Source organism: Vulpes lagopus, chromosome 16 (assembly GCF_018345385.1).
Source record: "Vulpes lagopus strain Blue_001 chromosome 16, ASM1834538v1, whole genome shotgun sequence".
In the NCBI taxonomy this organism is placed as follows: domain Eukaryota; kingdom Metazoa; phylum Chordata; class Mammalia; order Carnivora; family Canidae; genus Vulpes; species Vulpes lagopus.
The window spans coordinates 14,351,685-14,378,628 of record NC_054839.1 but is presented as its reverse complement, the minus strand read 5'-3'; the positions used below and the strand labels follow the sequence as shown (position 1 = coordinate 14,378,628).

Here is a 26,944-nt window from a genome sequence, read left to right as displayed (position 1 = left end):
TCAAACAAAAAGGCATTAAAAAAATCTCTGGAAGCTAAGATATCACTGGAAATGTAACAGCAAGGAATCTGCATTTTCAAGTTTTTCCATAGCATTTTGATGCATCCAGCCATGCCTGAGCCCCAGAGTTGACACAAGGACTCCTATAGCACACTGGCCATGGTTTGTGGTTAGCTGGGCCTCCTTCTGGTTTCTACATATGTGCATTGGGAGCCAAACACACTGATATTTTCTTCTTGGCACTGTGTGCTCAGCTCACCAAGGGATGCTCTGACAATCCTAGAGCTCATGCATGTAGGTGAAGCATGTAGGAACGTTCTAGGATTTGTTTGTTTCTCTCTCATCTTCTTTTCCCCCATAGAGAGCCAAGCTAAGCATATAGCGAGAAACAAAGGAAAAGTGTTCAATGTCAGTCCTCAGAATGAACAGAAGTGAAGGGTGAACTCAGGCCTTGCACCATTAGTGATCTAAATGAAGAAGTGGAGTTTGTGAGGTTTGCTGATGGCATAATCAGTGTCAGTCGATAAGAGTTGCAATGGAATAAGGGAGTTCCAGATGGGCTTTAAAGTTAGGAAATCTAATGAAATAACTCCTGGGGATATTGGATTTGTGAACCTTTCAGGCAGCCTTCAGAAAAACACTAAGTTCTGGTGTCATGAGTTCAAGAAAACAGTGTCCAGAAATCATTCTGGGACTCTTGTTTACATGTTTGCTACCTCACAGTATGTTTGTGGAAAATGAATAAACATGGCACTTAGAAGCCACTTTACTTTTTTTGCCATAATTATTTGACTGTAGCTAATGACTTCGGATTAGGTTTCTGAAAAACATGAGACCACGTGAAAGTCTGGACCTCTTATTTTAGCATGTAACATTTATGGAATTTTCAGTGTGGGCATTCTGATTTTGCAAGGCACGGTCAGGCCAGGTTGAGAATGCATCATTCTCCTCCTCTCATCTCTGTCAGGCGAACTGTCTCAGCAAAGAAGGTCAGGAAAATATTGATGCATGATATCAATAATATTCAATTTGCTTAACACATTCTTCACTTACTTCCTCATTGCCAATTCTACTCTCCTCTCTCTTTCCCTGTCTCGTCTGGTCCTTGCTCTCTCCATACACATGAGTCAGGCTTTTTTTAGCTAAGCAGTCCATATGCACAGCCTGGAGCCTAATTCTCTCCAGGGAGATGTGGGTCCCCAAGGCAAAAATAGCCCATTGGTGAGGGATCCCAGGGTTCTGGGTAGACCAGACCTGTTGAGCTGGAGGAATGTGATTGTTTCTTTTAACTCCTCTGTGGAGCAGCTGTCTGGTACAACAGATTATGGGAGAAAATGCAAAATGATAAGCCTATCTATGAAGGACAAGGGAATAGAAAGGCAATGTCACAAAGTAGAAGCTTTTCAGTAGTTGATGGGATGGATGAAAGGATAGGAGAGAAAATGATGTTTGGATACTCCTTCCCTCATTCCTAAATGCCATCTCCCCACTGCCCTACCCCCACAGCATCCCCCTCTTAAGTTCTTTCTAACACTCACACACTCAAGCACACATGCACATGACCCCAGTTTCTCTCCGTGTAGGAATTGTGTCTTAATCATCTATGGAACCCTGGAGCCTTTCCCATTGGTAAGAGCTCTGGATTGAATGTTTGCATTTCCCCCAAATTCATGTGTTGAAGCCCTAATCTTTGATGCGATGGTATTTGGAAGAGAGACTTTGGGAAGTAATTAGACCATGAGTGTTAAATCCTTGAGAATGGAATTAGTGCCCTCATAAAAAGAGACAGAAGAAAGATGACTTCATGTAATAATATAGCAAGAAGGTGGCCCTCTGTAAACTAGGAATAGAGTCCTCACCAAAACCTGACCATGCTGGAGACTGATCTCAGACTTCAGGCTTCCAGAATTGTGATAAATAAGTGTTTGATGTTTAAGCTACTCTCTCAATGGTATTTTTTATGGCAGCCCGAGCTAAGACTGTAAGAATCACTAATTGTCAAATAGATTACTCAAGGTGAACATTTTAAGATACTGTATTATTTAATTTTAATGTCTATATAAAGTGGTAAGTTGAAATAGAAGGCTCCATCTTCCTTATGATGATTACCATTTTGTAACTTGGAAAAGATGTAAAGAAAATATTTTATAATTCAAACAAAAGGCTGTATGAGTGGTACAGATGAGTGGCTGAGCCATACTGAGACTTGAGTCTCTGACTGCAGCTCTGTGCTTCTTCTTAGTCACTTGCAGAAGTAAGGGAAGTACAGTAGCTGACACAGTTCTGGTACACAGTAAGTAATAACTTGCTGGTAGTAATATCTACTGCAATGACTATTATTCTAATTTTCCCACTATGTGTAATTAGCATACTCAATATATAATTCAAGATTTGGAAAATGGTTAAGAAGATAGCCACAGGAGATAGGATGAAGTATTAACCAGTGTCACTTAATGAGGAGTTTAGAAATGAAAGCATAGTGCGTGTCCCAACCTTGAGCTAGCCACCCTCACTTGGGGCTCTGACTCAGCAGAGTTGTGCCCAAAGGCAACTGGTTTTGGGCCACCCCTGAGGCCCACACCCACCAATGACACTTCCTGAACACAGCCCACTCACAGATGGTTGTTTCAGGTCCAAGAGACTAAAATGATAAAACTGGCCCACATCAGACCATGGCCTTTCTCAGGTAAATGTAAGTAACAATGGACTTTCTCTCTCTAAACAAAAGTACAGGTAGGGCAGATAACTCCTCTTTCATTTGTAATTCCACAAATGTTTATTAAATACCTACTAAGCCAGGCACAGTTCTGACCCCCAGCCTCCTCTTGCCACAAGGAAAAGCAGTCTGACCCTACTGCAGTGGGATGGACATCATCACTTCTGCCTCCTGTAGGCGCAGCCTTCCAGGCAACAGCCTCACTCTGTGTGCAGAGAAATGCTTCTACAGTGGAGATAAGGGCCTCATGGAGAATTCTGGATGGAAGCTGAATCTCCTGCTGCCCTGGGAAACCCAGCCTAGGTGGACTGTTTCTGCCCTTGAAGATGAAATGGGAGGTATCCTAGAGTGACTTTAGCCAGCTGGACCTCAATGAACCATGCTGGTATCAGAATAGAACATTTTTCTCAGACTTCTCAATGATTCCATACCTACCTTGACTGGTCTTTTGCTATTCTTACCAACAAAACTGTACCTTTGTCCCAAGTCAGTCCTATATCTGAACCTGCTTACCTGTGACCTTGCCCTTATAAATGGAGGCGAGCAACCTGTATTCCATACTCAGCTTTGCCATCTTTTTTAGACATTGACCTGCCTGCCACTGGCCAGCAACCTCAGCCTGACCTGTCTCCCCCAGGTGACCACATGTCAACTCAGCCTGAATCACCCACTCTTCTCAGAACCCGGCCAGACAGAACACCCAGCAGTCATATAATTATGTGGTGAAAATAAAATAACCAGGCACTCTAAGGATACATAATGCATAAATGCCTAAATATATGTATAATTTATTAATAAAGTAATACCTAGTAATAAAATAATAATAAATAAATAGGTAAGCATTTTCACATGGAGATGAATCATTTTTATGTAGGAAGTATATAAATTTATTAAGTTATTCTCTGTAGGAAAATACAGTATGAGTGGTTATGAAAAGATGGTCCTCATCTTTGCTTGTCTTCATTCTCTTTGGCCTTTGTCACTTCATGTCCTTCTATGAACCTCTTAGTTTCTACTTTGCATACATATATTTTTTTCTCCTAACTTCTAAGGATGTCTCCTTATTAAGCCACCATCCAAAGCATCAATTAAGCACCTGCATATCCATAGGACTTTTTCAGGGGCTGCCTTCCCACATATTTTCTATTTATGTATCTCATTGCATGTCTCTCATTTCAGACTTTCCATGTGTTTCCCAATATATTTTGTGCCACACTCTCTCTATGGGCTATTCTTTATATCTCCAAGTTTATTTATACCTCTACCTGTGGTTCTATAATCTAGATTGCGATCAACCTGAATTGTTTTATAATTTCTGGTATAAACTCTCTTGAGAATGGCATCAAATTTAACTGTAATAGATTGAGTAGATCAGTTAGTATTCCATCTGTGAAGTTAAGATGTCTTACTATGATTCTCTGCCCCTACAGAATATAAAACATATGAATTGTGTGGAACTCTAGTTTTCTGGAATAACAGATGATTTACTCTATTATGGGATTTTGTTCAAAGATACATAAGCTAGGAATGAATGATTTGATTCCATTTCTTGTCTATTGTGTGAACCAGTTCTGATTTTCTTCACTTCACTCAGTGACCTATAGTTTGGTGATCGTGTGAGGGCTGCTTAGACTCATGAAAAATGACTCAATTGAACTAAGGTGAATGGGAGAGAGAGTTAAATAGAGTTTTAGGGCTTAAACACTAATGAACACTGAGAGATACAGATTCATCTTTCTTGACACCTGTATCTGTAAATACTTCCTGGTGCGATAGCCCCGTAAGAACTTGGAACAACGATAAAGTGGGGAACAGATGGATTGGGTCACTTGATGATTTAGAGCTATGGAATTTTAAGTTTCATGCTGATAGACTCTGTTGCATTGGAATTCCATATGCTGAACTCAATGAGATATCAGGCTCACCCAAGCAAAACCATGCAGTCCCTATTATTACAAGGTAAGGGCTGGGGTGGTATTGTGTGGCCAGACAGCAAACGAGAATGAACTAACCTCCAAGGCTGCAACTTAATGCTTTGGGAATGTTAAATAGCCATTTTTCCGGACTAAGGAGTATGGGCTTACAATCCAAATCAGTCAAGATGATTCCATTTCATATGTTGATAGGCAACTGTTGGATAGCTTCCAAAGGTCCCCCACAGTGTCCTGACACTCTTTAGTCAATAAAGACTTTCCAGGAACCTGACACAAATTCTAGTTCTACAACACCTTCTCCTTCCCCAGACACCCAGCTCATATAAAGAATTCGGTAGGTGTGAGTGATTCTTTCATTCAAACAATACAATGGAAATGTAAGTGATTGTAGAGGGAGGAGAGGACAGAAATAGAAACCAAGGTCTGTGCAAACTGAATCAAATGAGATTTTTTAAAACAGTAAATCTTCAAAGCTTATTTTCAGAAGAAATTGTCTTCAAAGTGACTCCTACCGAGTAACATAAAATGAAAATCCATCTGAGGATATAAAAAGGATGCACCAGCTTCCCTTGTTTGGTACCACAACTTTACTATTGTGAAATGTCATCTTATTCTGTGCTAAATTTTCTTGGCCTTTTTTGGGTGTGATGTTAATGGGATATTTTCAAAATTCCACATCTGTCCCAAGCTACAAAGAAGCATTTATAACCATAAGCTTGTAGGCTTGCTTGTTATAAGAGTTTTAAATATGGACTCTAAATATTCTACATCTTTCAAAACCATTGATCGCCATTGATCAAATAGGACTAAACTGCTTTTGAGTCTCTTTGGATCCCTTGCATAAATACATATTGAAGGACTGTTTTAAATGTCCATTAGATCTTAACGTTTCTCTTTAGAGCCATTACCATTTATCATATGACTGTAAATATAGATTCAGGGATGTTTAAAACACACATTATTTACCTGGCAAGGCTTAATGGCTCCAAAAGATGCATTAGAGTCCATTTATAACTCCTTTCCAAGAATAGATCCTGAACACCTCCCATGTATGAATTTTATTTTATACCAAGGAAGGAGATAATGCTACTGCGTAATTTACCCAATGTTTCAAATAAAATATGTTTTCCAAGGCATGTGTGTTCAACAGTTTTATGACTCTTTGTAAAAGTAACCTGCTTTGAGTGATGCTTTGGTAGGAGCAGCCAGCCATGGTTTTATTGAAAGCACATTTTTCTTTTAATAGTGCTTCAAAAGAAAAATGAAGATTCTTTACCTTTATTTTTTCTTTAATTAAATCTTTTATTTAATTGAAGAATAATTGGCATATTATATTATATTAGTTTCAGGTGTACAACGTAGTGGTTTGACACATATATATGTTACAAAATGGTCACCACAATAAGTCTAGTTACCATTTGTCAGCGTACAAAATTGTTGCAAAATGATCATAATTTATAATTCAAATTATTCAGAATTATAATTATCATTATTTATAATTATAGTATATTGTATTATAGTCCCGATGCTGTACATTACATCCCTGTATCTTATTTATTTTATAACTGGAAGATTATAATCCCCTTTACCTATTTTATCCACCCCTTCCCTCCCCACTAGCAACTATCGTTTGTTGTATGTATCTGTGATTCTGTTTTTGTTTTGTTCTATCTTTTAGATTCCACATATAAGTAAAATCATGTGGTATTTGTCTGACCTATTTCACCTAGCATAATACACACTCTAGGTCCATCCATGTTATTACAACTGGCAAGACTTCATTCCTTTATATGGCTGTGTAATACTATACTGTGTATATGCCACATATTCTTTATCCATTCATCTATCGATGGACACTTGGATGCTCTCATATGTTGGCTTTTGTAAATAATGCTGAAATGAACATAGGCTGTACATATCTTTTCAAATTAGTGTTTTTGTTTTCTTCAGATAAATAGCTAGAAGTGGAATTGATGGATTGTATGTTAGTTCTATTTTTATTTTTTCAAGGAACTTCCATAATGTTTTTCATGGTGGCTGCACCAATTTACTCTCTGCCTTTGCAGTAAACATGATTAGATTTTCTATTTTTATTAACATTTATTGTTTTGAAGTTCATCTATATTATGGCTAAAATAAATATTCCAGAAGACCTGGTGATGAAACAATGATTACTGAAACAGGACAAAAAGCCTCATGACTTCCTTCACATGTACGGAAACCTGGTAGGCAGGGTAGCATATAAACAGGGGATTCTCTCTCTGTGTCTCTCATGAATAAATAAAATCATAATAAACAAACAAACAAACAAACAAACCAGGGGAGGAAAAATAGTGGGGCTAGCCAATAGTGAGGCCAATTGGTTATCCATGGGGAAAAATTAGACCTTTACCTTACATTGTGCCCTAAGTAGCTCCTTTGTGGATTAAAAAATTAAATGTGAAAATGAAAAACACTGAAATTTTTAGAAGAAAGTATTAGGAATATTTTGGGTAGGAAAAGATTTAAAGTACAAAACCCGGCGTGTGGTTGACTGTGATCGCCATGTCTTCTCACAAGACTTTCAGAATCAAGCAATTCCTGGCCAAGAAACAAAAGCAGAATCGTCCTATTCCCCAGTGGATTCAGATGAAAACTGGTAATAAAATCAGGTACAACTCCAAGAGGAGGCACTGGAGAAGAACCAAGCTGGGTCTATGAGGAAGCATCGCACATCATGAAATAGCAAACATAACTGGCACACATATTTAAGCCGCATGGAGATCACATGTTCCTATCCTATCATTATGGAAACATCCTTCCTACCTGGCCAATAGACATGTCTTATCAAGGGAATGATTTTCTCTGTTACTATGCCTCTATACCAGTAGGTTGGTTCAGTAAAAAATGTGAGACCTTTCAGCTGAGCTGCTGTTGTGTCCTGATTTGTGAAGTACTGAATTCCCCCTCCTGTCAGATCTCACATAGCACTGTCTGATAGAACTTTCTGCAGTGATAGAAATGGCCCTGACAACGAAGTATTTAAAGTGTGGCTAAGGGACACCTGTGTGGCTCTGTCTGCTAAGTGTCTGCCTTTGGCTCAGGTCTTGATGAGGAGTCAGCATGTCTCCCCCTCTCTGCTCCTCCCCCTGTTCATGTGCTTTCTCTCAAATAAAATCTTAAAAAAAGTACAGAACCCCACAAATGTAAAAGAAAAATATAGATGAATTAGGCTATATTTAAATGTATAACATCTCTATAAAAATGTGTATCAGGTGGAAAGACAATCTAGAAAAAGATATTTGTAATATATATATTACAAGAGGATTAGTATCTCAAGTAAATAGATAACTTCTACATAGTACTGAAGAAAACAACAGAATTAAAAATTGGGTAGAGGGTAGGAGTAGGAGATAATCATAAAGGAGTAAACCCAAGTGTCCAGCAAACATATGAAAAGGTGCTTTCTCTTCCAGGATGATCAGGTAAAGACAGAATAGCACAAAGGAGTGCCATTTTACCTCATCAAGTATGCATAATTGAAATGTTTGAGAATGCCAAGAGTTGGAGATTGTGAGGCCACAGAACACTCATGTGTTGCTGGTGGGAATTTTAATTGGCATCGCTACCTTAGATGTATCAGTGAAGGTGTGCATTCCTGGCTCTCTAGCAACTTGTTAGCTACATAGCCTAGAACAACTTTTGTACATCTATATCCATACAGAAGTAGATGGGTAGATGATGAAGGATACTCATGATTGTTTGTAATAGTGAAGATCTGGAAATAGTCCAGCCGTCTATTAATTGGAATGATTAGTTAATAAATTGTGGAGTAGTCTTTAAATACAAATATCATTTTGTTTAATATACTAATAGCAAAAACAGACATCCTAAGTGGAGTAGAGCTACATGTCAACATGGATAGGTTTCAAAGAAAGAATGCAAAAATAAGCAAACTGGCAATTTAAAGTTTAAAAATATGCAAAGTAATACTTTATGTATTAAGAATTTATACATATGAAGAGGAAAACAAAACATTCAAGGAGATGAAACACCGACCCCAAGCCAGTCCTTAACTCTGAGGAAACGGATTAGAGAGTTACATTGGGTTCTACAATTGTATTTTACTTTTCAACATTTTTCAAATTAGAAAAAATCTGGAGCATATATAGGAAAATACTAAATTTGACAAAGCTGGGTGTATTTTGAATGTTTATTATCTCATTACCCTATATTTTTTAAATTCTTGAAATATTTCCAATTTAAAATAATTACAGGGGCACCTGGGTGGCTCAGTGGCTGAGTATCTGCCTTCCGTACAGGGTGTGATCCTATGGTCTACGGATCGAGTCCCACATTGGGCTCCCTGAATGGAGCCTACTTCTTCCTCTGCTTCTGTCTCTGCCTATCTCTCTCTCTGTCTCTCATGAATAAATACAATCTTAAAAAATAAAAATAAAAATAAATAAAATAATTACACACCAGTTTCCTTCCTGACTCCCTTCCATTCCATTTGGCACTCCCAGAGGAGTAAATAAATAAATAAATAAACAAACAAACAAACAAACCAGGGGAGGAAACCACCTGTTTCTTCTAGCACTTACTACTGCTCTATCTTTATTTATTTATCTTTATCTAGTTAAGGTAGAAATTATCTATTTCTCATGATGAAAGTTAATGGTTGTATTCACTTACATCATTTCCTACCTTCCCTCCACATTTAAAACATAGTTGTATCAAGATTTCTAGTTCCCTTATTAGTCATATTGAGTATTAGGAAACACAGTATACTTAAATCTTAATTTCTTGTTCCATCAATTAGAGAGAGTGTTTCCTACTCCTCTACTTTCTAAGATGGGCCCTACTTACTGTTTTCCTCCCTTTCCACCTCTGAGATTTTTTTGTTTTGTGCTTTTATATGATTCAGGTTGATAACATCTACATTCTGTTCTATAATCATAATTAAATCTTTTGTGCTTTGTCTTTGAGCTAATTCTAAAAGATCAAAATCAATAAAGAATATTTATATTATTGTGATTATTTAATGTGATTTAAAACAGACTCTAACAGTGTATCATGGTTTTATTACTTTTCTCATATTGCTTTTTGCTTTTTCTAGAAATTTTAATTGTCTTTATTTCTTGAATTAGCTACCATTATTATTTTTTGAATTGTTCCAATATCCCATAAGCATTCCATTTGGGGGGCTGATATGATTAGAGAAGATTTTGTTTTGTTTTGTTAAAGTAGAAGTGAATCTGGGCAGATAACTAAAATAGCCTCCTAGACTACTAAAAGTACAATGTAATTTCTGTCTGTAGCAGTAACCAAGAGGGTATATATGACTGATCTAGACTCACTACCAAACAGTCCTCCTATTTCATGTCATTAAGTAACTAATTTCAACTAATATTCTAATTAATGTGAAATGCCAGCAGTGATGTATGCATCTATGTATCTATGTATGTGTTTATCTACTATCTATCTAATCTACCTACTTATCTGTCTATGTTAGTTTTATGTTACTACATAACAAATCATCACAAACTTAGCTAATAATTCTGTAGTTCCAAAGTCTGGTTGGCCTAGGTGGGTTCTTAGGGTCTAATAAGACCAATATCAACATGTCAGCCAAGCTGTATAGAGGGTCTAAGAATGAATCAGATTCCAAACTCATTCAGATGGTCAACAATTCTGTTCCTGGGACTCTGGGGTGGTTCAGTGGTTAAGTGTCTGCCTTTGGCTCAGGGCATGATCCCAGGGTGCTGGGACTGAGTCCTGTATCAGCCTCCCGGCAAGGTGCCTGCTTCTCCTTCTACCTATGTCTCTGCCTCTCTCTCTCTCTCTTTCTCTCTCTCTGTGTCTCTCATGAATAAATAAATAAAATCTTTAGAAAAAAATCTGTTCCTAGTGGTTTTAGGAATGAAATCCCATTTCCTTGCTGGTTGTCAGCCAGTGGTTATTGTCTGCTCCTGGTGGCCACCAGTATTTCTGCTTTAAGTAGCTCCTTTGTGGATTAAAAAATTAAATGTGAAAATGAAAAACACTGAAATTTTTAGAAGAAAGTATTAGGAATATTTTGGGTAGGAAAAGATTTAAAGTACAAAACCCGGCGTGTGGTTGACTGTGATCGCCATGTCTTCTCACAAGACTTTCAGAATCAAGCAATTCCTGGCCAAGAAACAAAAGCAGAATCGTCCTATTCCCCAGTGGATTCAGATGAAAACTGGTAATAAAATCAGGTACAACTCCAAGAGGAGGCACTGGAGAAGAACCAAGCTGGGTCTATGAGGAAGCATCGCACATCATGAAATAGCAAACATAACTGGCACACATATTTAAGCCGCATGGAGATCACATGTTCCTATCCTATCATTATGGAAACATCCTTCCTACCTGGCCAATAGACATGTCTTATCAAGGGAATGATTTTCTCTGTTACTATGCCTCTATACCAGTAGGTTGGTTCAGTAAAAAATGTGAGACCTTTCAGCTGAGCTGCTGTTGTGTCCTGATTTGTGAAGTACTGAATTCCCCCTCCTGTCAGATCTCACATAGCACTGTCTGATAGAACTTTCTGCAGTGATAGAAATGGCCCTGACAACGAAGTATTTAAAGTGTGGCTAAGGGACACCTGTGTGGCTCTGTCTGCTAAGTGTCTGCCTTTGGCTCAGGTCTTGATGAGGAGTCAGCATGTCTCCCCCCTCTCTGCTCCTCCCCCTGTTCATGTGCTTTCTCTCAAATAAAATCTTAAAAAAAGTACAGAACCCCACAAATGTAAAAGAAAAATATAGATGAATTAGGCTATATTTAAATGTATAACATCTCTATAAAAATGTGTATCAGGTGGAAAGACAATCTAGAAAAAGATATTTGTAATATATATATTACAAGAGGATTAGTATCTCAAGTAAATAGATAACTTCTACATAGTACTGAAGAAAACAACAGAATTAAAAATTGGGTAGAGGGTAGGAGTAGGAGATAATCATAAAGGAGTAAACCCAAGTGTCCAGCAAACATATGAAAAGGTGCTTTCTCTTCCAGGATGATCAGGTAAAGACAGAATAGCACAAAGGAGTGCCATTTTACCTCATCAAGTATGCATAATTGAAATGTTTGAGAATGCCAAGAGTTGGAGATTGTGAGGCCACAGAACACTCATGTGTTGCTGGTGGGAATTTTAATTGGCATCGCTACCTTAGATGTATCAGTGAAGGTGTGCATTCCTGGCTCTCTAGCAACTTGTTAGCTACATAGCCTAGAACAACTTTTGTACATCTATATCCATACAGAAGTAGATGGGTAGATGATGAAGGATACTCATGATTGTTTGTAATAGTGAAGATCTGGAAATAGTCCAGCCGTCTATTAATTGGAATGATTAGTTAATAAATTGTGGAGTAGTCTTTAAATACAAATATCATTTTGTTTAATATACTAATAGCAAAAACAGACATCCTAAGTGGAGTAGAGCTACATGTCAACATGGATAGGTTTCAAAGAAAGAATGCAAAAATAAGCAAACTGGCAATTTAAAGTTTAAAAATATGCAAAGTAATACTTTATGTATTAAGAATTTATACATATGAAGAGGAAAACAAAACATTCAAGGAGATGAAACACCGACCCCAAGCCAGTCCTTAACTCTGAGGAAACGGATTAGAGAGTTACATTGGGTTCTACAATTGTATTTTACTTTTCAACATTTTTCAAATTAGAAAAAATCTGGAGCATATATAGGAAAATACTAAATTTGACAAAGCTGGGTGTATTTTGAATGTTTATTATCTCATTACCCTATATTTTTTAAATTCTTGAAATATTTCCAATTTAAAATAATTACAGGGGCACCTGGGTGGCTCAGTGGCTGAGTATCTGCCTTCCGTACAGGGTGTGATCCTATGGTCTACGGATCGAGTCCCACATTGGGCTCCCTGAATGGAGCCTACTTCTTCCTCTGCTTCTGTCTCTGCCTATCTCTCTCTCTGTCTCTCATGAATAAATACAATCTTAAAAAATAAAAATAAAAATAAATAAAATAATTACACACCAGTTTCCTTCCTGACTCCCTTCCATTCCATTTGGCACTCCCAGAGGAGTAAATAAATAAATAAATAAACAAACAAACAAACAAACCAGGGGAGGAAACCACCTGTTTCTTCTAGCACTTACTACTGCTCTATCTTTATTTATTTATCTTTATCTAGTTAAGGTAGAAATTATCTATTTCTCATGATGAAAGTTAATGGTTGTATTCACTTACATCATTTCCTACCTTCCCTCCACATTTAAAACATAGTTGTATCAAGATTTCTAGTTCCCTTATTAGTCATATTGAGTATTAGGAAACACAGTATACTTAAATCTTAATTTCTTGTTCCATCAATTAGAGAGAGTGTTTCCTACTCCTCTACTTTCTAAGATGGGCCCTACTTACTGTTTTCCTCCCTTTCCACCTCTGAGATTTTTTTGTTTTGTGCTTTTATATGATTCAGGTTGATAACATCTACATTCTGTTCTATAATCATAATTAAATCTTTTGTGCTTTGTCTTTGAGCTAATTCTAAAAGATCAAAATCAATAAAGAATATTTATATTATTGTGATTATTTAATGTGATTTAAAACAGACTCTAACAGTGTATCATGGTTTTATTACTTTTCTCATATTGCTTTTTGCTTTTTCTAGAAATTTTAATTGTCTTTATTTCTTGAATTAGCTACCATTATTATTTTTTGAATTGTTCCAATATCCCATAAGCATTCCATTTGGGGGGCTGATATGATTAGAGAAGATTTTGTTTTGTTTTGTTAAAGTAGAAGTGAATCTGGGCAGATAACTAAAATAGCCTCCTAGACTACTAAAAGTACAATGTAATTTCTGTCTGTAGCAGTAACCAAGAGGGTATATATGACTGATCTAGACTCACTACCAAACAGTCCTCCTATTTCATGTCATTAAGTAACTAATTTCAACTAATATTCTAATTAATGTGAAATGCCAGCAGTGATGTATGCATCTATGTATCTATGTATGTGTTTATCTACTATCTATCTAATCTACCTACTTATCTGTCTATGTTAGTTTTATGTTACTACATAACAAATCATCACAAACTTAGCTAATAATTCTGTAGTTCCAAAGTCTGGTTGGCCTAGGTGGGTTCTTAGGGTCTAATAAGACCAATATCAACATGTCAGCCAAGCTGTATAGAGGGTCTAAGAATGAATCAGATTCCAAACTCATTCAGATGGTCAACAATTCTGTTCCTGGGACTCTGGGGTGGTTCAGTGGTTAAGTGTCTGCCTTTGGCTCAGGGCATGATCCCAGGGTGCTGGGACTGAGTCCTGTATCAGCCTCCCGGCAAGGTGCCTGCTTCTCCTTCTACCTATGTCTCTGCCTCTCTCTCTCTCTTTCTCTCTCTCTGTGTCTCTCATGAAAAAATAAATAAAATAATTACACACCATTTCCTTCCTGACTCCCTTCCATTCCATTTGGCACTCCCAGAGGAGTAAATAAATAAATAAAATAATTACACACCATTTCCTTCCTGACTCCCTTCCATTCCATTTGGCACTCCCAGAGGAGTAAATAAATAAATAAATAAATAAAATAATTACACACCAGTTTCCTTCCTGACTCCCTTCCATTCCATTTGGCACTCCCAGAGGAGTAAATAAATAAATAAATAAATAAATAAATAAATAAATAAATAAATAAAATAATTACACACCATTTCCTTCCTGACTCCCTTCCATTCCATTTGGCACTCCCAGAGGAGTAAATAAATAAATAAATAAATAAATAAATAAATAAAATAATTACACACCATTTCCTTCCTGACTCCCTTCCATTCCATTTGGCACTCCCAGAGGAGTAAATAAATAAATAAAATAATTACACACCAGTTTCCTTCCTGACTCCCTTCCATTCCATTTGGCACTCCCAGAGGAGTAAATAAATAAATAAATAAAATAATTACACACCAGTTTCCTTCCTGACTCCCTTCCATTCCATTTGGCACTCCCAGAGGAGTAAATAAATAAATAAATAAATAAAATAATTACACACCATTTCCTTCCTGACTCCCTTCCATTCCATTTGGCACTCCCAGAGGAGTAAATAAATAAATAAATAAATAAAATAATTACACACCAGTTTCCTTCCTGACTCCCTTCCATTCCATTTGGCACTCCCAGAGGAGTAAATAAATAAATAAATAAATAAAATAATTACACACCAGTTTCCTTCCTGACTCCCTTCCATTCCATTTGGCACTCCCAGAGGAGTAAATAAATAAATAAAAAAATTAAAAAAAAAAAAGCAGCACCTAGCGGGATCCCTGGGTGGCACAGTGGTTTGGCGCCTGCCTTTGGCCCAGGGCGCGATCCTGGAGACCCAGGATCGAATCCCACGTTAGGCTCCCAGTGCATGGAGCCTGCTCCTCCCTCTGCCTGTGTCTCTGCCCCTCTCTCTCTCTGTATGACTATCATAAATAAATAAAATAATTACACACCATTTCCTTCCTGACTCCCTTCCATTCCATTTGGCACTCCCAGAGGAGTAAATAAATAAATAAATAAAATAATTACACACCATTTCCTTCCTGACTCCCTTCCATTCCATTTGGCACTCCCAGAGGAGTAAATAAATAAATAAAATCTTTAGAAAAAAATCTGTTCCTAGTGGTTTTAGGAATGAAATCCCATTTCCTTGCTGGTTGTCAGCCAGTGGTTATTGTCTGCTCCTGGTGGCCACCAGTATTTCTGCTTGAAAGACTGGCTCCATCTTCAAACTTGGAATGTGACTTCTAAGTCACTATCATCTGAAGGAAGCTCTCTGCTTGAAAAGACTGCTCCATCTTCAAACTTGGAATGTGACTTCTAAGTCACTATCATCTGAAGGAAGCTCTCTGCTTGAAAAGACTGCTCCATCTTCAAACTTGGTGATGATTAAACAAATCTAGATTATAAATTTGAACTTATGACATATATCTTAGCTTCCTAAAACTCCTCCTTAAACTGTTTTATCTGGACAGTGTAAGATTTTATTTGAAACAGAACTGAATAGGGCAGCCCCGGTGGCTCAGAGGTTTAGCGCCGCCTTCTGCCCAGGGTGTGATCTTGGAGACCCGGGATTGGGTCCCAGGTCGGGCTCCCTGCATGGAGCCTGCTTCTCCCTCTGCCTGTGTCTCTGCCTCTCTCTGTGCCTCTCATGAATAAATAAATAAAATCTTAAAAAAAAAAGAAAGAAACAGAACTGAATAACTACCAATGTAACTTTCAAAAATTAATGCTGGGCACAGAAGAAGCCCTAATTCAAATATGTTAAATAAGATAATGAATGAATGGAGGAATGAATGAATGCTCAATTTGGTGTTAGGGACTGAATGTTTGTGTACCTTCTAAAATTCCCATGTTGAAACCATACCCTCCCTAATGTGCTGGTATGAGGAAGTGGGACCTTTGGGAGGTCATTAGGTAAGATGAGACCGTAAGGGTGGGGCCCTCATTAATGGGATTAGTGCCATTAGAAGGGTCAGGAGAGCTTACTTCGTCTCTGCTCCCTGCCATATGAGGATACCAGAGAAGTCAGCAGCCTGCAACCCAGAAGAAGCCCTGCACCAGTCCTGCCCATGCTGGCATCTGATCTTGAACTTCCAGCGTCCAGAACCAGAACCGTGAGAAACAAATTTCTGTGGTTTATAAGCTCCTCCGGCATAGTACTTTGTCATAGTGGCTCAAACAGACTAAGACATTTAGTTAATGCCTACATTAACCATTGTTTTCCACTTTATTCATCATCATGTTCCTCCTTTTACTTTGTATCACTTCTCTCTTCCCAGCTACATCTTTCGTTCAGTGATGAAGCTTTTTAAAGCTGTAGTAAAGTATATCTTTGTAAAGAAGCTTGGTCCTTTCTAAATAGCCTCAGTGTGTCCCATGCACACTTCTCCTCAAAATCCTTACTTTAAAATGGCAACTAAGAAGCTCCAACTTCAAGAAGTCAGAAAATGTGAGACCAATGCTTCCTTTTGGTTTAAAGACAACAGAAAAAGCAACAGAAAGACTCTTTTATTTTATAAAGGTTTTTTTTTGTTAATGTTTGTGTTTTGACTTCTAAAATTATTAGGATTTTCATAAATATTTGAACCCTGTGGAAATAATCTCATCAACATTCTATTTCTAGGACTATAAAGCAATTACAAGCTTGAAAGTGCTATTTTATTGTAATAAAAAGGAGAGTATTGGTGATATGTGGTTTGTGGTTTATTAAAGCCAGCTTGCTTAGACTTTAAAATGAGTAATTGCCAGCATAATTACTGTTTTACATTCCATGATCTGCACTCGGCTTTTTCAGTGAATCTGTCTTTCTACAGGTTTATGCTTGCAGGACTAAAGAAAATGTAGTTAAATAATTTAGCACCTCTGCCGTTACCTATAACTGTGAATCTACCTTCCACAAAGTTGTCCTAGAGATTCTTCAAGTAAAGCCCAGAATAAGAAAACACACACTTTCCTGGCTGCCTGAGAGCCCAGTGTCCTAACACCCTGGCTGTCTTCCTTGGCTCTGTCCACAAAGGAACTCACACCATCCTGGGCATCCACATCCCTCCCCAGACTCAAGGGGGTGCTCTCCCACACTCGCTGACCAAGTGCTGGCAAATCACAGATATGTGTATTCACAGCACCAGTTGCCAAGACTTTGGTTTGGCTCACCTGTTCTTTCCCACTGCTCCTCCTTCCTATCTTCTTCTTTTGGTCTCCCGGACACTGGAGGCAGTGATAAAAGAAGTCACTGTGGCGCCTCAGTGTCTCAGTCAGTTAAGTGTCTGCCTTTGGATTGGGTCATGGTCTGGGGGCCTGGGATCCAGCCTCATTCAGACTCCCTGCTCAGTGGGATCCTGCTTCTCCCTCTCCCTCTGCCATTACCCCTTGCTTGTGTAGTCTCTCTCTCTCTCTCTCTCTCTCTAATAAATAAAATAAAATAAAATAATAAGTCACTCAGCTTCTGGAAGCATCCTAAATATTCTGCTTCTCCTCTAAACCCCTATATTGTATATCAGTTCTAAGACCCTGTTGTCACTCATGTGTACTTTCTATAAAATTTGTTTTGTTCTTGTCCTCTTCTCTCCAAAAAATAGATTACAAACTCCACGAGGCCATGGCTCTCTTCTTCCCTTTCATATGACTCCTAGCTACTTGCACATAGTAGGTGGTAATGAACTACAGAGAGACTCTAACCCTGCAGGCCGCTTCTGCAGCTGTTGAAAGCACGGGGCAAGTGGAAGGGGGGCTCTCCCCTCGAGAGAAGCACATTCTGTTTTCCTTCCATCCATGGGCTTGGCACGAGCTTTCTCTTTTTTTCTCCTGGAGTTTATGAGAGTCAGGAAAAGAATGAATGGACAGGGAGCTTTTTAATGGCATGCTGGTCTTCTGTGTTCTCTCAGATTTCTTTTTAGGTGAGCTAACCTAGCTCCTTAATTATGATTAGCCTCACTGATTAAGCCATGGACGGCCTGTTTGGTTTCTGTTTTACATCTTCTGCTTTTAGCCTCATTCTGATACGGTGAAAAAGCAACACATCCTGTGAACGGAAGTCTCTCCTATTGACGAAAGCAATCTGGAAATAAAGATTTTCTTCTTTTGTTTATAATCCTTGTATCTTCACAGGCCTCTGGCTCCTCAGATGATGATATAGATGTGCCTGGTAGTATTTTGAAGTTTGCTGCTCACTTAGGAAATACTGTTTTATGTCATTCATATCGCATGTTTAAGAGTGTCATTAAAAGAACAATTCACATTAGCACATCTTCCTGTTCTCTCTTCATTGCGTATCTTTGTAAGAGCTCAGTGAAAGACTGTGTAATGATAACCACTGCGGGAACTGAAGAAAAATCATACAATTTGTACAAAGACACATGGTGAGCAGATAGTGGAGACCTTGAAACTGTGAATTAACGAGCAGAAGTGGCAGCAAAGTTTTAAATTCTTCAAAACCCTCTCACGCTGATTGCCTCTGTACTGAGGCTAATGATAATTCCTCTCAAAGAACAAGGTGTTTATGTGTTTTTATGGTGCATATCACCTGAGTGCAAGGTGCTTAGACATATTATTTTAGAACAAGACACAGCATTTTTATATCTTTATCTCCTTAATGACCTCATATTTGCCTCTGCGGGTGATTTGTGTTCCAGTCTGGAGTCTTCAGGGATTAACCACACATGAAGTGTTGTCTCTGAGGAAGATTTTTCTATAACCAAATTAAGCCAAGCTAATTAGAATGTTAGCATAAATCACAATATTTGTCTAATAATAATAATGTCTCTGAAATTTATATTCAAGGTAAATTTGCAGATACATTCTCTTTATGGAAGACAGCACACTTCAGGTACTGACTTACTGAGCTAAAGACAAAGGAGGGCATCTGGTCACAGGCTATAATGATGTATTTACACATTGACAGGGATTTCTTAAGCCATCCCCATGCACTTCCACAGATATTACCTTATTTGTTTTTTTTTTTTTCAGTAGTAGGAGGATTTTTATAATAGTCTATGTTACCATATCTGAACACTTGGAGCCAGATATATTTCTCAAACAAAAAGTTTCAGGCTTGTAAAGGTAATATTGTACATGTACCATTTATTACATAGCATCCATGGAGTGTGCAGGAGTCCCTGTGGTCAGGCTCATTGATATTTCTGTAGTGAAGCTCATGAATAATCACACCAAAGAAACTAAGTAATAGATTTTAAGACTCTCATATCAGTTTGGATCAGGTTTTGCCAATAAATGATTTAAGGTAAAAAATTGGTTTTCAGAATGTGGGGATTTGGTATATAAGTAAGATGATCATGAAGCTAGACAAAATATATGTCAAAGACTCAGGTTTTCACTAACAAAGGCCAGAAATGTTCCATAGACATTGCTTATCAATTTCTTATTTAAAAAATTATAAATACACTGTTTTATTTTTCAAAAAAATTTAATCATTCTGCTTGGGCCTTCTGCCTTCTTTTTGCAACCACATTTTTTTATATTGTTCTCAAGAATCTTTACCCTGGGATCATGACTCTTAAATTTCCCATTTTTAATAGTGAAAGGAATATGTGTGGTAGAGCCAGACAGATCTAGATTTTAATCCTACTGTGACTTTCCATAATATATTTGAACTCTTGATACCTCATTTTCTTCACCTCTAAAGTGGGAATAATAATATTTCTCTTGTACGGTTTTGGTGTGGATTAAATATATACATGTATACCCATGTATACATGTATGCACACCCATGTATGCACACATAACATGCATATACATATATGTATATAATGCATATATGTATATATTACTACATAATACACATATTGTACATGTGTACAATGAGTATATAATGTATAAATATATAATGTACATATACATTTGTGTATATATAATACATATACATGTATAATGTAGACTATATATATAATGTAGAATACATATATAGTATAGATATATGTTTAGCCTAAAGGGGTTTGTGGCAAAGACAGCTAACTGTACCAATGTCCCTGTTCTCCTCTTGCTTAATGGAAGAATCTTAATTTTGCGCTGCTGCATAGCCACTATAAATGCTGACTGCCTCTCCCAGCCTTCCTTGAAGCTGGATACGTCTGTGACACACAATCACTGCCAGTGAAATGAAATGAAAGCAGAAGTTCTAGACAGCACCTGCCAAGAATCTGGAGGAAACAGTGGGTATGCACCCTTTGTTCTTTCCCCTATTTTCCTTCCGCGACCCTGTAAGCCTCACGGGGTGCTCCAGCAGACATCCCTGGACCATGATGGAGGACGTCCCCCCTTATGCTGCTGGAGATGGCAGCTTGAAGCAGCACTTTGGAGCTGGCCTTCCAGCCCAGCATTGCCTACTTCTGGATCTCCTGTAGGAGACCAAGATGCCCAAGTCCATCTTGTTAGGCCATTGCTATTTTGGATATTCTGATGCTTACAGATGAACCTGATTCTAACTGACAAAGCTCTCAATAAATGTTGGTTCTCCCGAGCTGTTCAATCTGTACCAATCTGCTTTTCATTGGTACCCAGATGACTCTCCCTGCAGGTCTTCTGAACCTTCCAGGTGCAGCTTACTGGTTAATTCCTCTGGTGCATTCAGAGCCCGGCTGTAGTTACCTCTTCCCCATACCCTCTCCTGGCCATGCCTTCCTCCTCTCTGTGCTTGAACATGATCTTGGCTTACCCAGCAGTCTGTTTGTAAGGCATTTTTCATGACATTTCTGTTTTATCTTACTGTCATTTCCTCCTGCCTCTTAAAGAGCTTTTTAATGGTCTTGTCCTAAATCCCTTTAATTCCCATTTTATGATTCTAAGAATCTTTTGATGTTTCATTGTGAAATACTTTATTAGGCTTCCTCTTTTTGCCTCCGCTCTTCCAAGTTCTTCATCACATCTATGCTTGCTTGCTTTCTTTTGTAGTCTTACTTTTCCATTTTAGAGAAAGTTGTCTTTCCATTGCTTTATTCTCCTCGTGGGATTAGACTGGCTTCTTCCCAAAAGGCAGTACAGCTTCAGAAGCAAAGCTCATATATCCTTCACAACACTCTAGAGAGATTAAAGCAATAAAGTGTAATGTGCACGTTATATTAACCGTTATGTACACTTAAAACACATAAAATAGAAGTCTACATTGAATGGGTACACAAAGAAGGAGACAAAGTGAGAAAAATGCACTGAGTAGATACATATCAACTTTGATAGTGATTACTTATGTGGAGGCAGGGAGAAGGGAAATAGGGTCTTTTGTTATGTCTGTAACTTTTTAAGCAGTTTTACTGATGTATAATTAGCATATAGTAAACTATACAAGTATAAAGTGTGTGGTCAATTTGACACATGTATGCACCATGAAACTACAATCAAGATTGTGAACAGATCCATCACCCCCCAAATTCTCTTTGTTCCCTTTTGGAATTCCTTCCTTCAGCTCCTCTTCTCACCCTCATCCAGGCAAACACTGACCTACTCTGTGCCTAGAGATTAGTTTTCTTTCTTGAGAATGTCATGCAAATGAAATCATAAAATACATACTTTTATTTTTTGGTCTAGCTTCTTTCTTTCACTGGGCATAATTGTTTTGAGTTTCATCCATATTTTGTGTGCATCAATAGTTTATTCATTTAGAGCTGAGTAGTGGTTCACTGTATAGATTACCATAATTGTTGATCCATTCAGCTATTGGTGAATAATCTGGTTGCTTCCAGTTTGGGGATGTTGCAAATAAAGCTGCTGGGAATATTTTATGTGAGCCCTGAACACTTGTTTTTATTTCTCTTGAATAAATACCTAAGAGTGGCATGATTGGATCATAGAGTAGGCACATGTTTAACTTTTTCAGGGACTATGGAACTGTTTTCCAAAGCAGCTGTACCCCTGTAGGTTCTTGGTATCAGGAATGTGTAGGCTCTGACAGGTGTGTAGTGATATCTGATTGTATGTTTGATTTGCATTTCCCTAACAACTAATGATATTGAATATCCTTTTATATACTTATTTTCTATTTATATGTCACCTTTAGTAAATTTTCTTTTCAAATCTTTGCTTAATTTTTATTGAGTTATTTGGCTTTTTGTTATTGACTCTTGTGAGTTCTTTATATATTCTGTATATAAACCCTTAGTCAGGTATGTGATTTCCTAAGATTTTTTCCCAGTATTTGGCTTGTTTTTAAACTATCTTAGCAGTATCTAGAAGAGCAGGATAATTTAATTTTGAATAAGTAAAATTTATCATTATATTCATTTATGATTATAGTTGTCTCTGTTGGTCCACTGTGTTTTGTTGCAAGAATTTCTCCATGTGTGTTATTGTTTGTTACTACTTTAAAGGGTGCACATTTGTGATCAGCATTGTGACTTCGAGATAATAAAATTTAGACTGTAAACTTGAAAAAAAATTTTTTTTGGTGTACTAAATATGAAATTATCACCTAACCTATGCCACAGAGATTTTCTCATATGCTTTTTCTATCAGTTTTTAAATTTGGGGTTTTACATTTAGAATTATGACCCATTTGAAGTTAATTTTTATATAGGTACAAGATATGGATAAAAGTTAAAATTTTTTACAGAAGGATATCCAATGTATTCCATAACCATTTGTTGATAAGAATTATCTTCTCTTTCTTCATTGAATTTCCTGTGTATGTGTGTGTGTGTGTGTGTGTTTAATAAGAAAAAGGGAGAGAGAGATTTCTGGACTCTGTTCTGCTGATATATTTTTCTATCTTAATGCCAGTACTTCACTGTCTTGATTTTTGTAGCTTTATTTTAAGTCTTTAGTTCAGGAAATGTTAGCCTTTCAACTGTTTCCTTCTTAGCCAAAGCTTTCTTATTATTCTAGGTCAGTTGCATTTCCATATAAAGTTTATAACAACTTTAATATTTCTACAAAAATGCCTGCTGGGATTTTTTTTAAGTTTTTAAATTCCAGTTAGTTAACATACGGTGTCATATTAGTTTGGGGTATATAATATAGTGATTCAGCACTTCCACACAACACCCAGTGGTCATCACAAGTGCACTCCTTAGTCCCTATCACCTGTTTCACCCATACCTCCATCTACCCCCCATCTGGTAATCATTAGTTTGTTCTCTATAGTTAAGAATCTGTTTCTTGGTTTACCTCTATCTCTTTTTGCCCTTCGCTCATTTGTTTTGTTTCCTTAATTACATATATGAGTGAAATCATATGGTATTTGTCTTTCTCTGATTGACTTATTTTGCTTAGCATAATACTCTTTAGCTGAATTCATGTTGTTGCAAATGGCAAGACTTCATCTTTTTTATGACTGAATAATATTCCTTTAAGTTTGGAATAGAAATGTACAAACCACATCTTCTTTATTCATCAGTCAATGGCACTGGTGCTGTTTAGAACTATCCTATGATGCAGCAATTACACTACCAAGAATTTACCCAAAGAATAAAAAATACTAATTGAAAGGGATACATGCATCCTGATGTTTATAGCTGCATTATCCACAATAGTCTACTGGAATTTTTATTTGAATTATTTTAAATCTATAGTTGGGAGGGAACTGAAATCTTAAAAATATTGATTCTTGGGATCCCTGGGTGGCGCAGCAGTTTAGCGCCTGCCTTTGGCCCAGGGCGCGATCCTGGAGACCCGGGGTCGAATCCCACGTTGGGCTCTCAGTGCATGGAGCCTGCTTCTCCCTCTGCCTATGTCTCCGCCTCTCTCTCTCTGTGTGTGTGTGTGTGTGTGACTATCATAAATAAATAAAATTTTAAAAAAATATTGATTCTTCCTATCCATTAATATGGTATAACTTTCCATTAAATTTTGTTCATAAATGTTTTGCAATATTCATTATGCTGGTCTTTCATATAGTTGGTTAGATTTATGGCCAAGTATTTCATATTTTGATATTGTAAATAGTAGAGTTTTTAAGTTTTTCAAATCCTCAATGTTGCTAATATATAAGTAGTAATGAATTTTTAAATATTGATCTTTTATCATGTGACCTTGCTGAATTCAATTATTTTTTTGTAGCTTTCCTTCTGGATCCCATTGGTTACATTGGAAAATCCATTAGATTTTCTGCATAGACAATAATGTCATCCAGAATAAAGAAAAATTTACTTCTTGAGGCATCCGGGTGGCTCAGCTGGTTAAGAGTCTGCCTTCAGCTCAGGTCATGATCTTGGGATCCTGGGATTGAGCCCTAAATCAGGATTCCTGCTCAGCAGAGAAACTGTTTCTCCCTCTGCCTCTGCATACCTGCCCCAATCATGCTCTCTCTCTCGTTCAAATAAATAAATAAAATCTTTTTAAAAAAGGAAAATTTACACCTTAATTCCCAATGTCTATCTATATTGCCCTCTAGTATCTCTTTTCTTATGCTTGAAGGACTTCTTAACATTTCTTTGAGTGAGTGATGATTTATTTCACCTTTAGTATTATTGAAAGAATGTTTTACCTTTATTTTTGAAAGATATTTTCACTGTAGCCAGTTTCTATATTCTTTTTGTGCTTTAGGGTTATTCCATTTTATTCTCATTTGTGTTGCTGGCAAAGACAAATCTCCAATCATTGTTTTCACTCTTTGTTATATGTATTTTTTTTCTGACTACTTTTAAGATTTCCTATTTATCACTTTTTTTGAGCAACTGGATTATGATGTGCTTTGGTGTGGTTTTCTTCATTTTTGTGTGTGTGTTTTTTTTTCTGGCAGGATTTACTTGGTATTTCTTGAATTTCTTGGATCAGTGTATTTAAAGTTGCAACTAGTATTTCCCCAAATATATATTTTTTATTTTTTGCTTCTTCATCCTCTACTTCAAGTACTAAAATCACATATATGTTAGGCCTCTTGAAGTTGTCTGATATCTCATGGATATTCTTTTTATTTTTTATTTTTATTTTTTAAGATTTTATTTATTTATCCATGAGAGATACAGAGAGAGAGAGAGAGAGAGAGAGGGAGAGAGAGGCAGAGACACAGGCAGAGGGAGAAGCAGGCTCCATGCAGGGAGCCCAATGTGGGACTCAATCCTGGGTTTCCGGGATCACACCCTGGGCTGAAGGCGGTGCTAAACCGCTGAGCCACCCGGGCTGCCCAGATATTCTTTTTATTAAAAAAAAAAAAAGACATTCCCTCTTTGTTTCATTTGGATAGTTTCTATTGCATATCTTCTAATTCACCAACCCTTTCTTCTGCAATCTATAATCTGTGAATTCATTCTATTTAGTACACATTTTTATCTCATAAATTGTTTTCATGTCTAAAAGCTAACTCTTAATCATTTATATATTTTTAATGTCTCCACTAAAATTTTGAACATGTTAAATGCAGTTATAATAACTATTTTAGTATCCTTATCTGCTAATTCTAATATCTGGGTCTGTATTGGATCTATTTTGATTGACTTTTCTTCTCATTATGGGTGGTATTTTGCACTTCTTTGCATGTCTGATTATTTTTGAGTGGCTACCAAGCATTGTCATTTTACTTATTAGGTGCTGATATTTTATATTCTCATAAATATTCTTAAACCTTTTACTTGGATTCAGTTATTTGGAAATAGATTCTTTTAAGTCTTTTGCTAAATTTGGGGAGGCAGAAAATAGTATTTTACTCAATAACCTATGAATTTTGAGATTATCTAGTGTTTGACTTACAGAAACAGTCACAGTTCCCTGCCCTGGGTGAGAAGCCAAGTTCTATTCCCTCTATTTTAGAGGTAGTTCTTTCCTTGGTCTCGGACAGGTTCCTCACATGTATGTGGTTTTGGGTAATTTCCTCACATATATTTTCTAGCTATACTGATTATAACTATCCATTTTTCCTGTCTCATCCATAAATTGTAAATCTTGAAGGCAAGGACAGTACCCACCTAAGCACACAGTCTGGTCAAATGTACTCAATAAATACTTGTTGAATAAATGAGTGAAATAAAAGAAGAAGGACACAGATATAAATACTGTAAATATAAAAATAGATAATAAAAGTATATTTTTAATATCAAAGGCAAGAGAAATTGCTTTTGTTAGTGCTCAATAAATACTTACTGAATGAAGAAAGAAGCCAAATATTTATATCCATTTACCTAATTTGTGTTAGACCATGTCTACAATTCAGGTTGCAACTCATCTCTGTTAGGGAGGGTACTTTTCATGGCATCATTCATTCTTAAAATATAGATGAGAGATACCCTAGCAGTGAGATTAAACATAACTCAGAAGTGCCTTAAATACTAACAAAAAATGTTCTTTTTTCCTAATATTTAAAATTATCTTCTCCTAAAAGGAAAGGCCACCTACCTACTGTTTGAGTATTTTCTAAATGTTACACCATACAAAGTATAAATATAATAGTGAGTTATTTTCAATGTTATAAGGTCACTGTTCTCAGCTTCTTTTTTTGTAACCATTCTCATTGTATGACAAGCTCACATGTTGAAAAGCTTTATCTGGGAACCCAGTGAACATGGCACCTTCCCACAATTAAGATTTTAATGGATTGCCCCTGGTCCCTTATCATATTCAAGGGAAAACCACAATTTTCTTTCTGGATCTTATTAAATGAAGTACTTTCTAAAAATGGAATCAGTTATGTTTATGTCATAAGATTGTTATGGAGCATAAAGGAGCTATTATGAGCAAAGGGCTCAGCATATTATAGTTGCTAAGTAAAAACTAATTCTGTTTTTTAAAAAAGTGCCTTCTACCATTCATCTTACAACCAAACTATGAATCAGATTGGTAATGGTAATGAAAATTATTACCTCCTTTATT

At 36.9% G+C, this 26,944-nt stretch overlaps 3 protein-coding genes across 4 annotated transcripts in view; all 3 read left to right on the top strand.

The window, feature by feature from the left end:
- HS6ST3 (heparan sulfate 6-O-sulfotransferase 3) overlaps positions 1-26,944 on the top strand; it is a 646,367-nt gene that overhangs the window by 519,494 nt on the left and 99,929 nt on the right. The window lies entirely within an intron of this gene.
- On the top strand, positions 7,195-7,350 carry LOC121477166 (60S ribosomal protein L39-like). Its single transcript, XM_041731396.1, has one exon. It carries the CDS (start codon positions 7,195-7,197, stop codon positions 7,348-7,350), a length of 156 nt encoding a protein of 51 aa, XP_041587330.1.
- LOC121477164 (60S ribosomal protein L39-like) lies at positions 10,761-11,126 on the top strand. The gene has a single exon (XM_041731395.1). It carries the CDS (start codon positions 10,765-10,767, stop codon positions 10,918-10,920), a length of 156 nt encoding a protein of 51 aa, XP_041587329.1. The 5' UTR covers positions 10,761-10,764; the 3' UTR covers positions 10,921-11,126.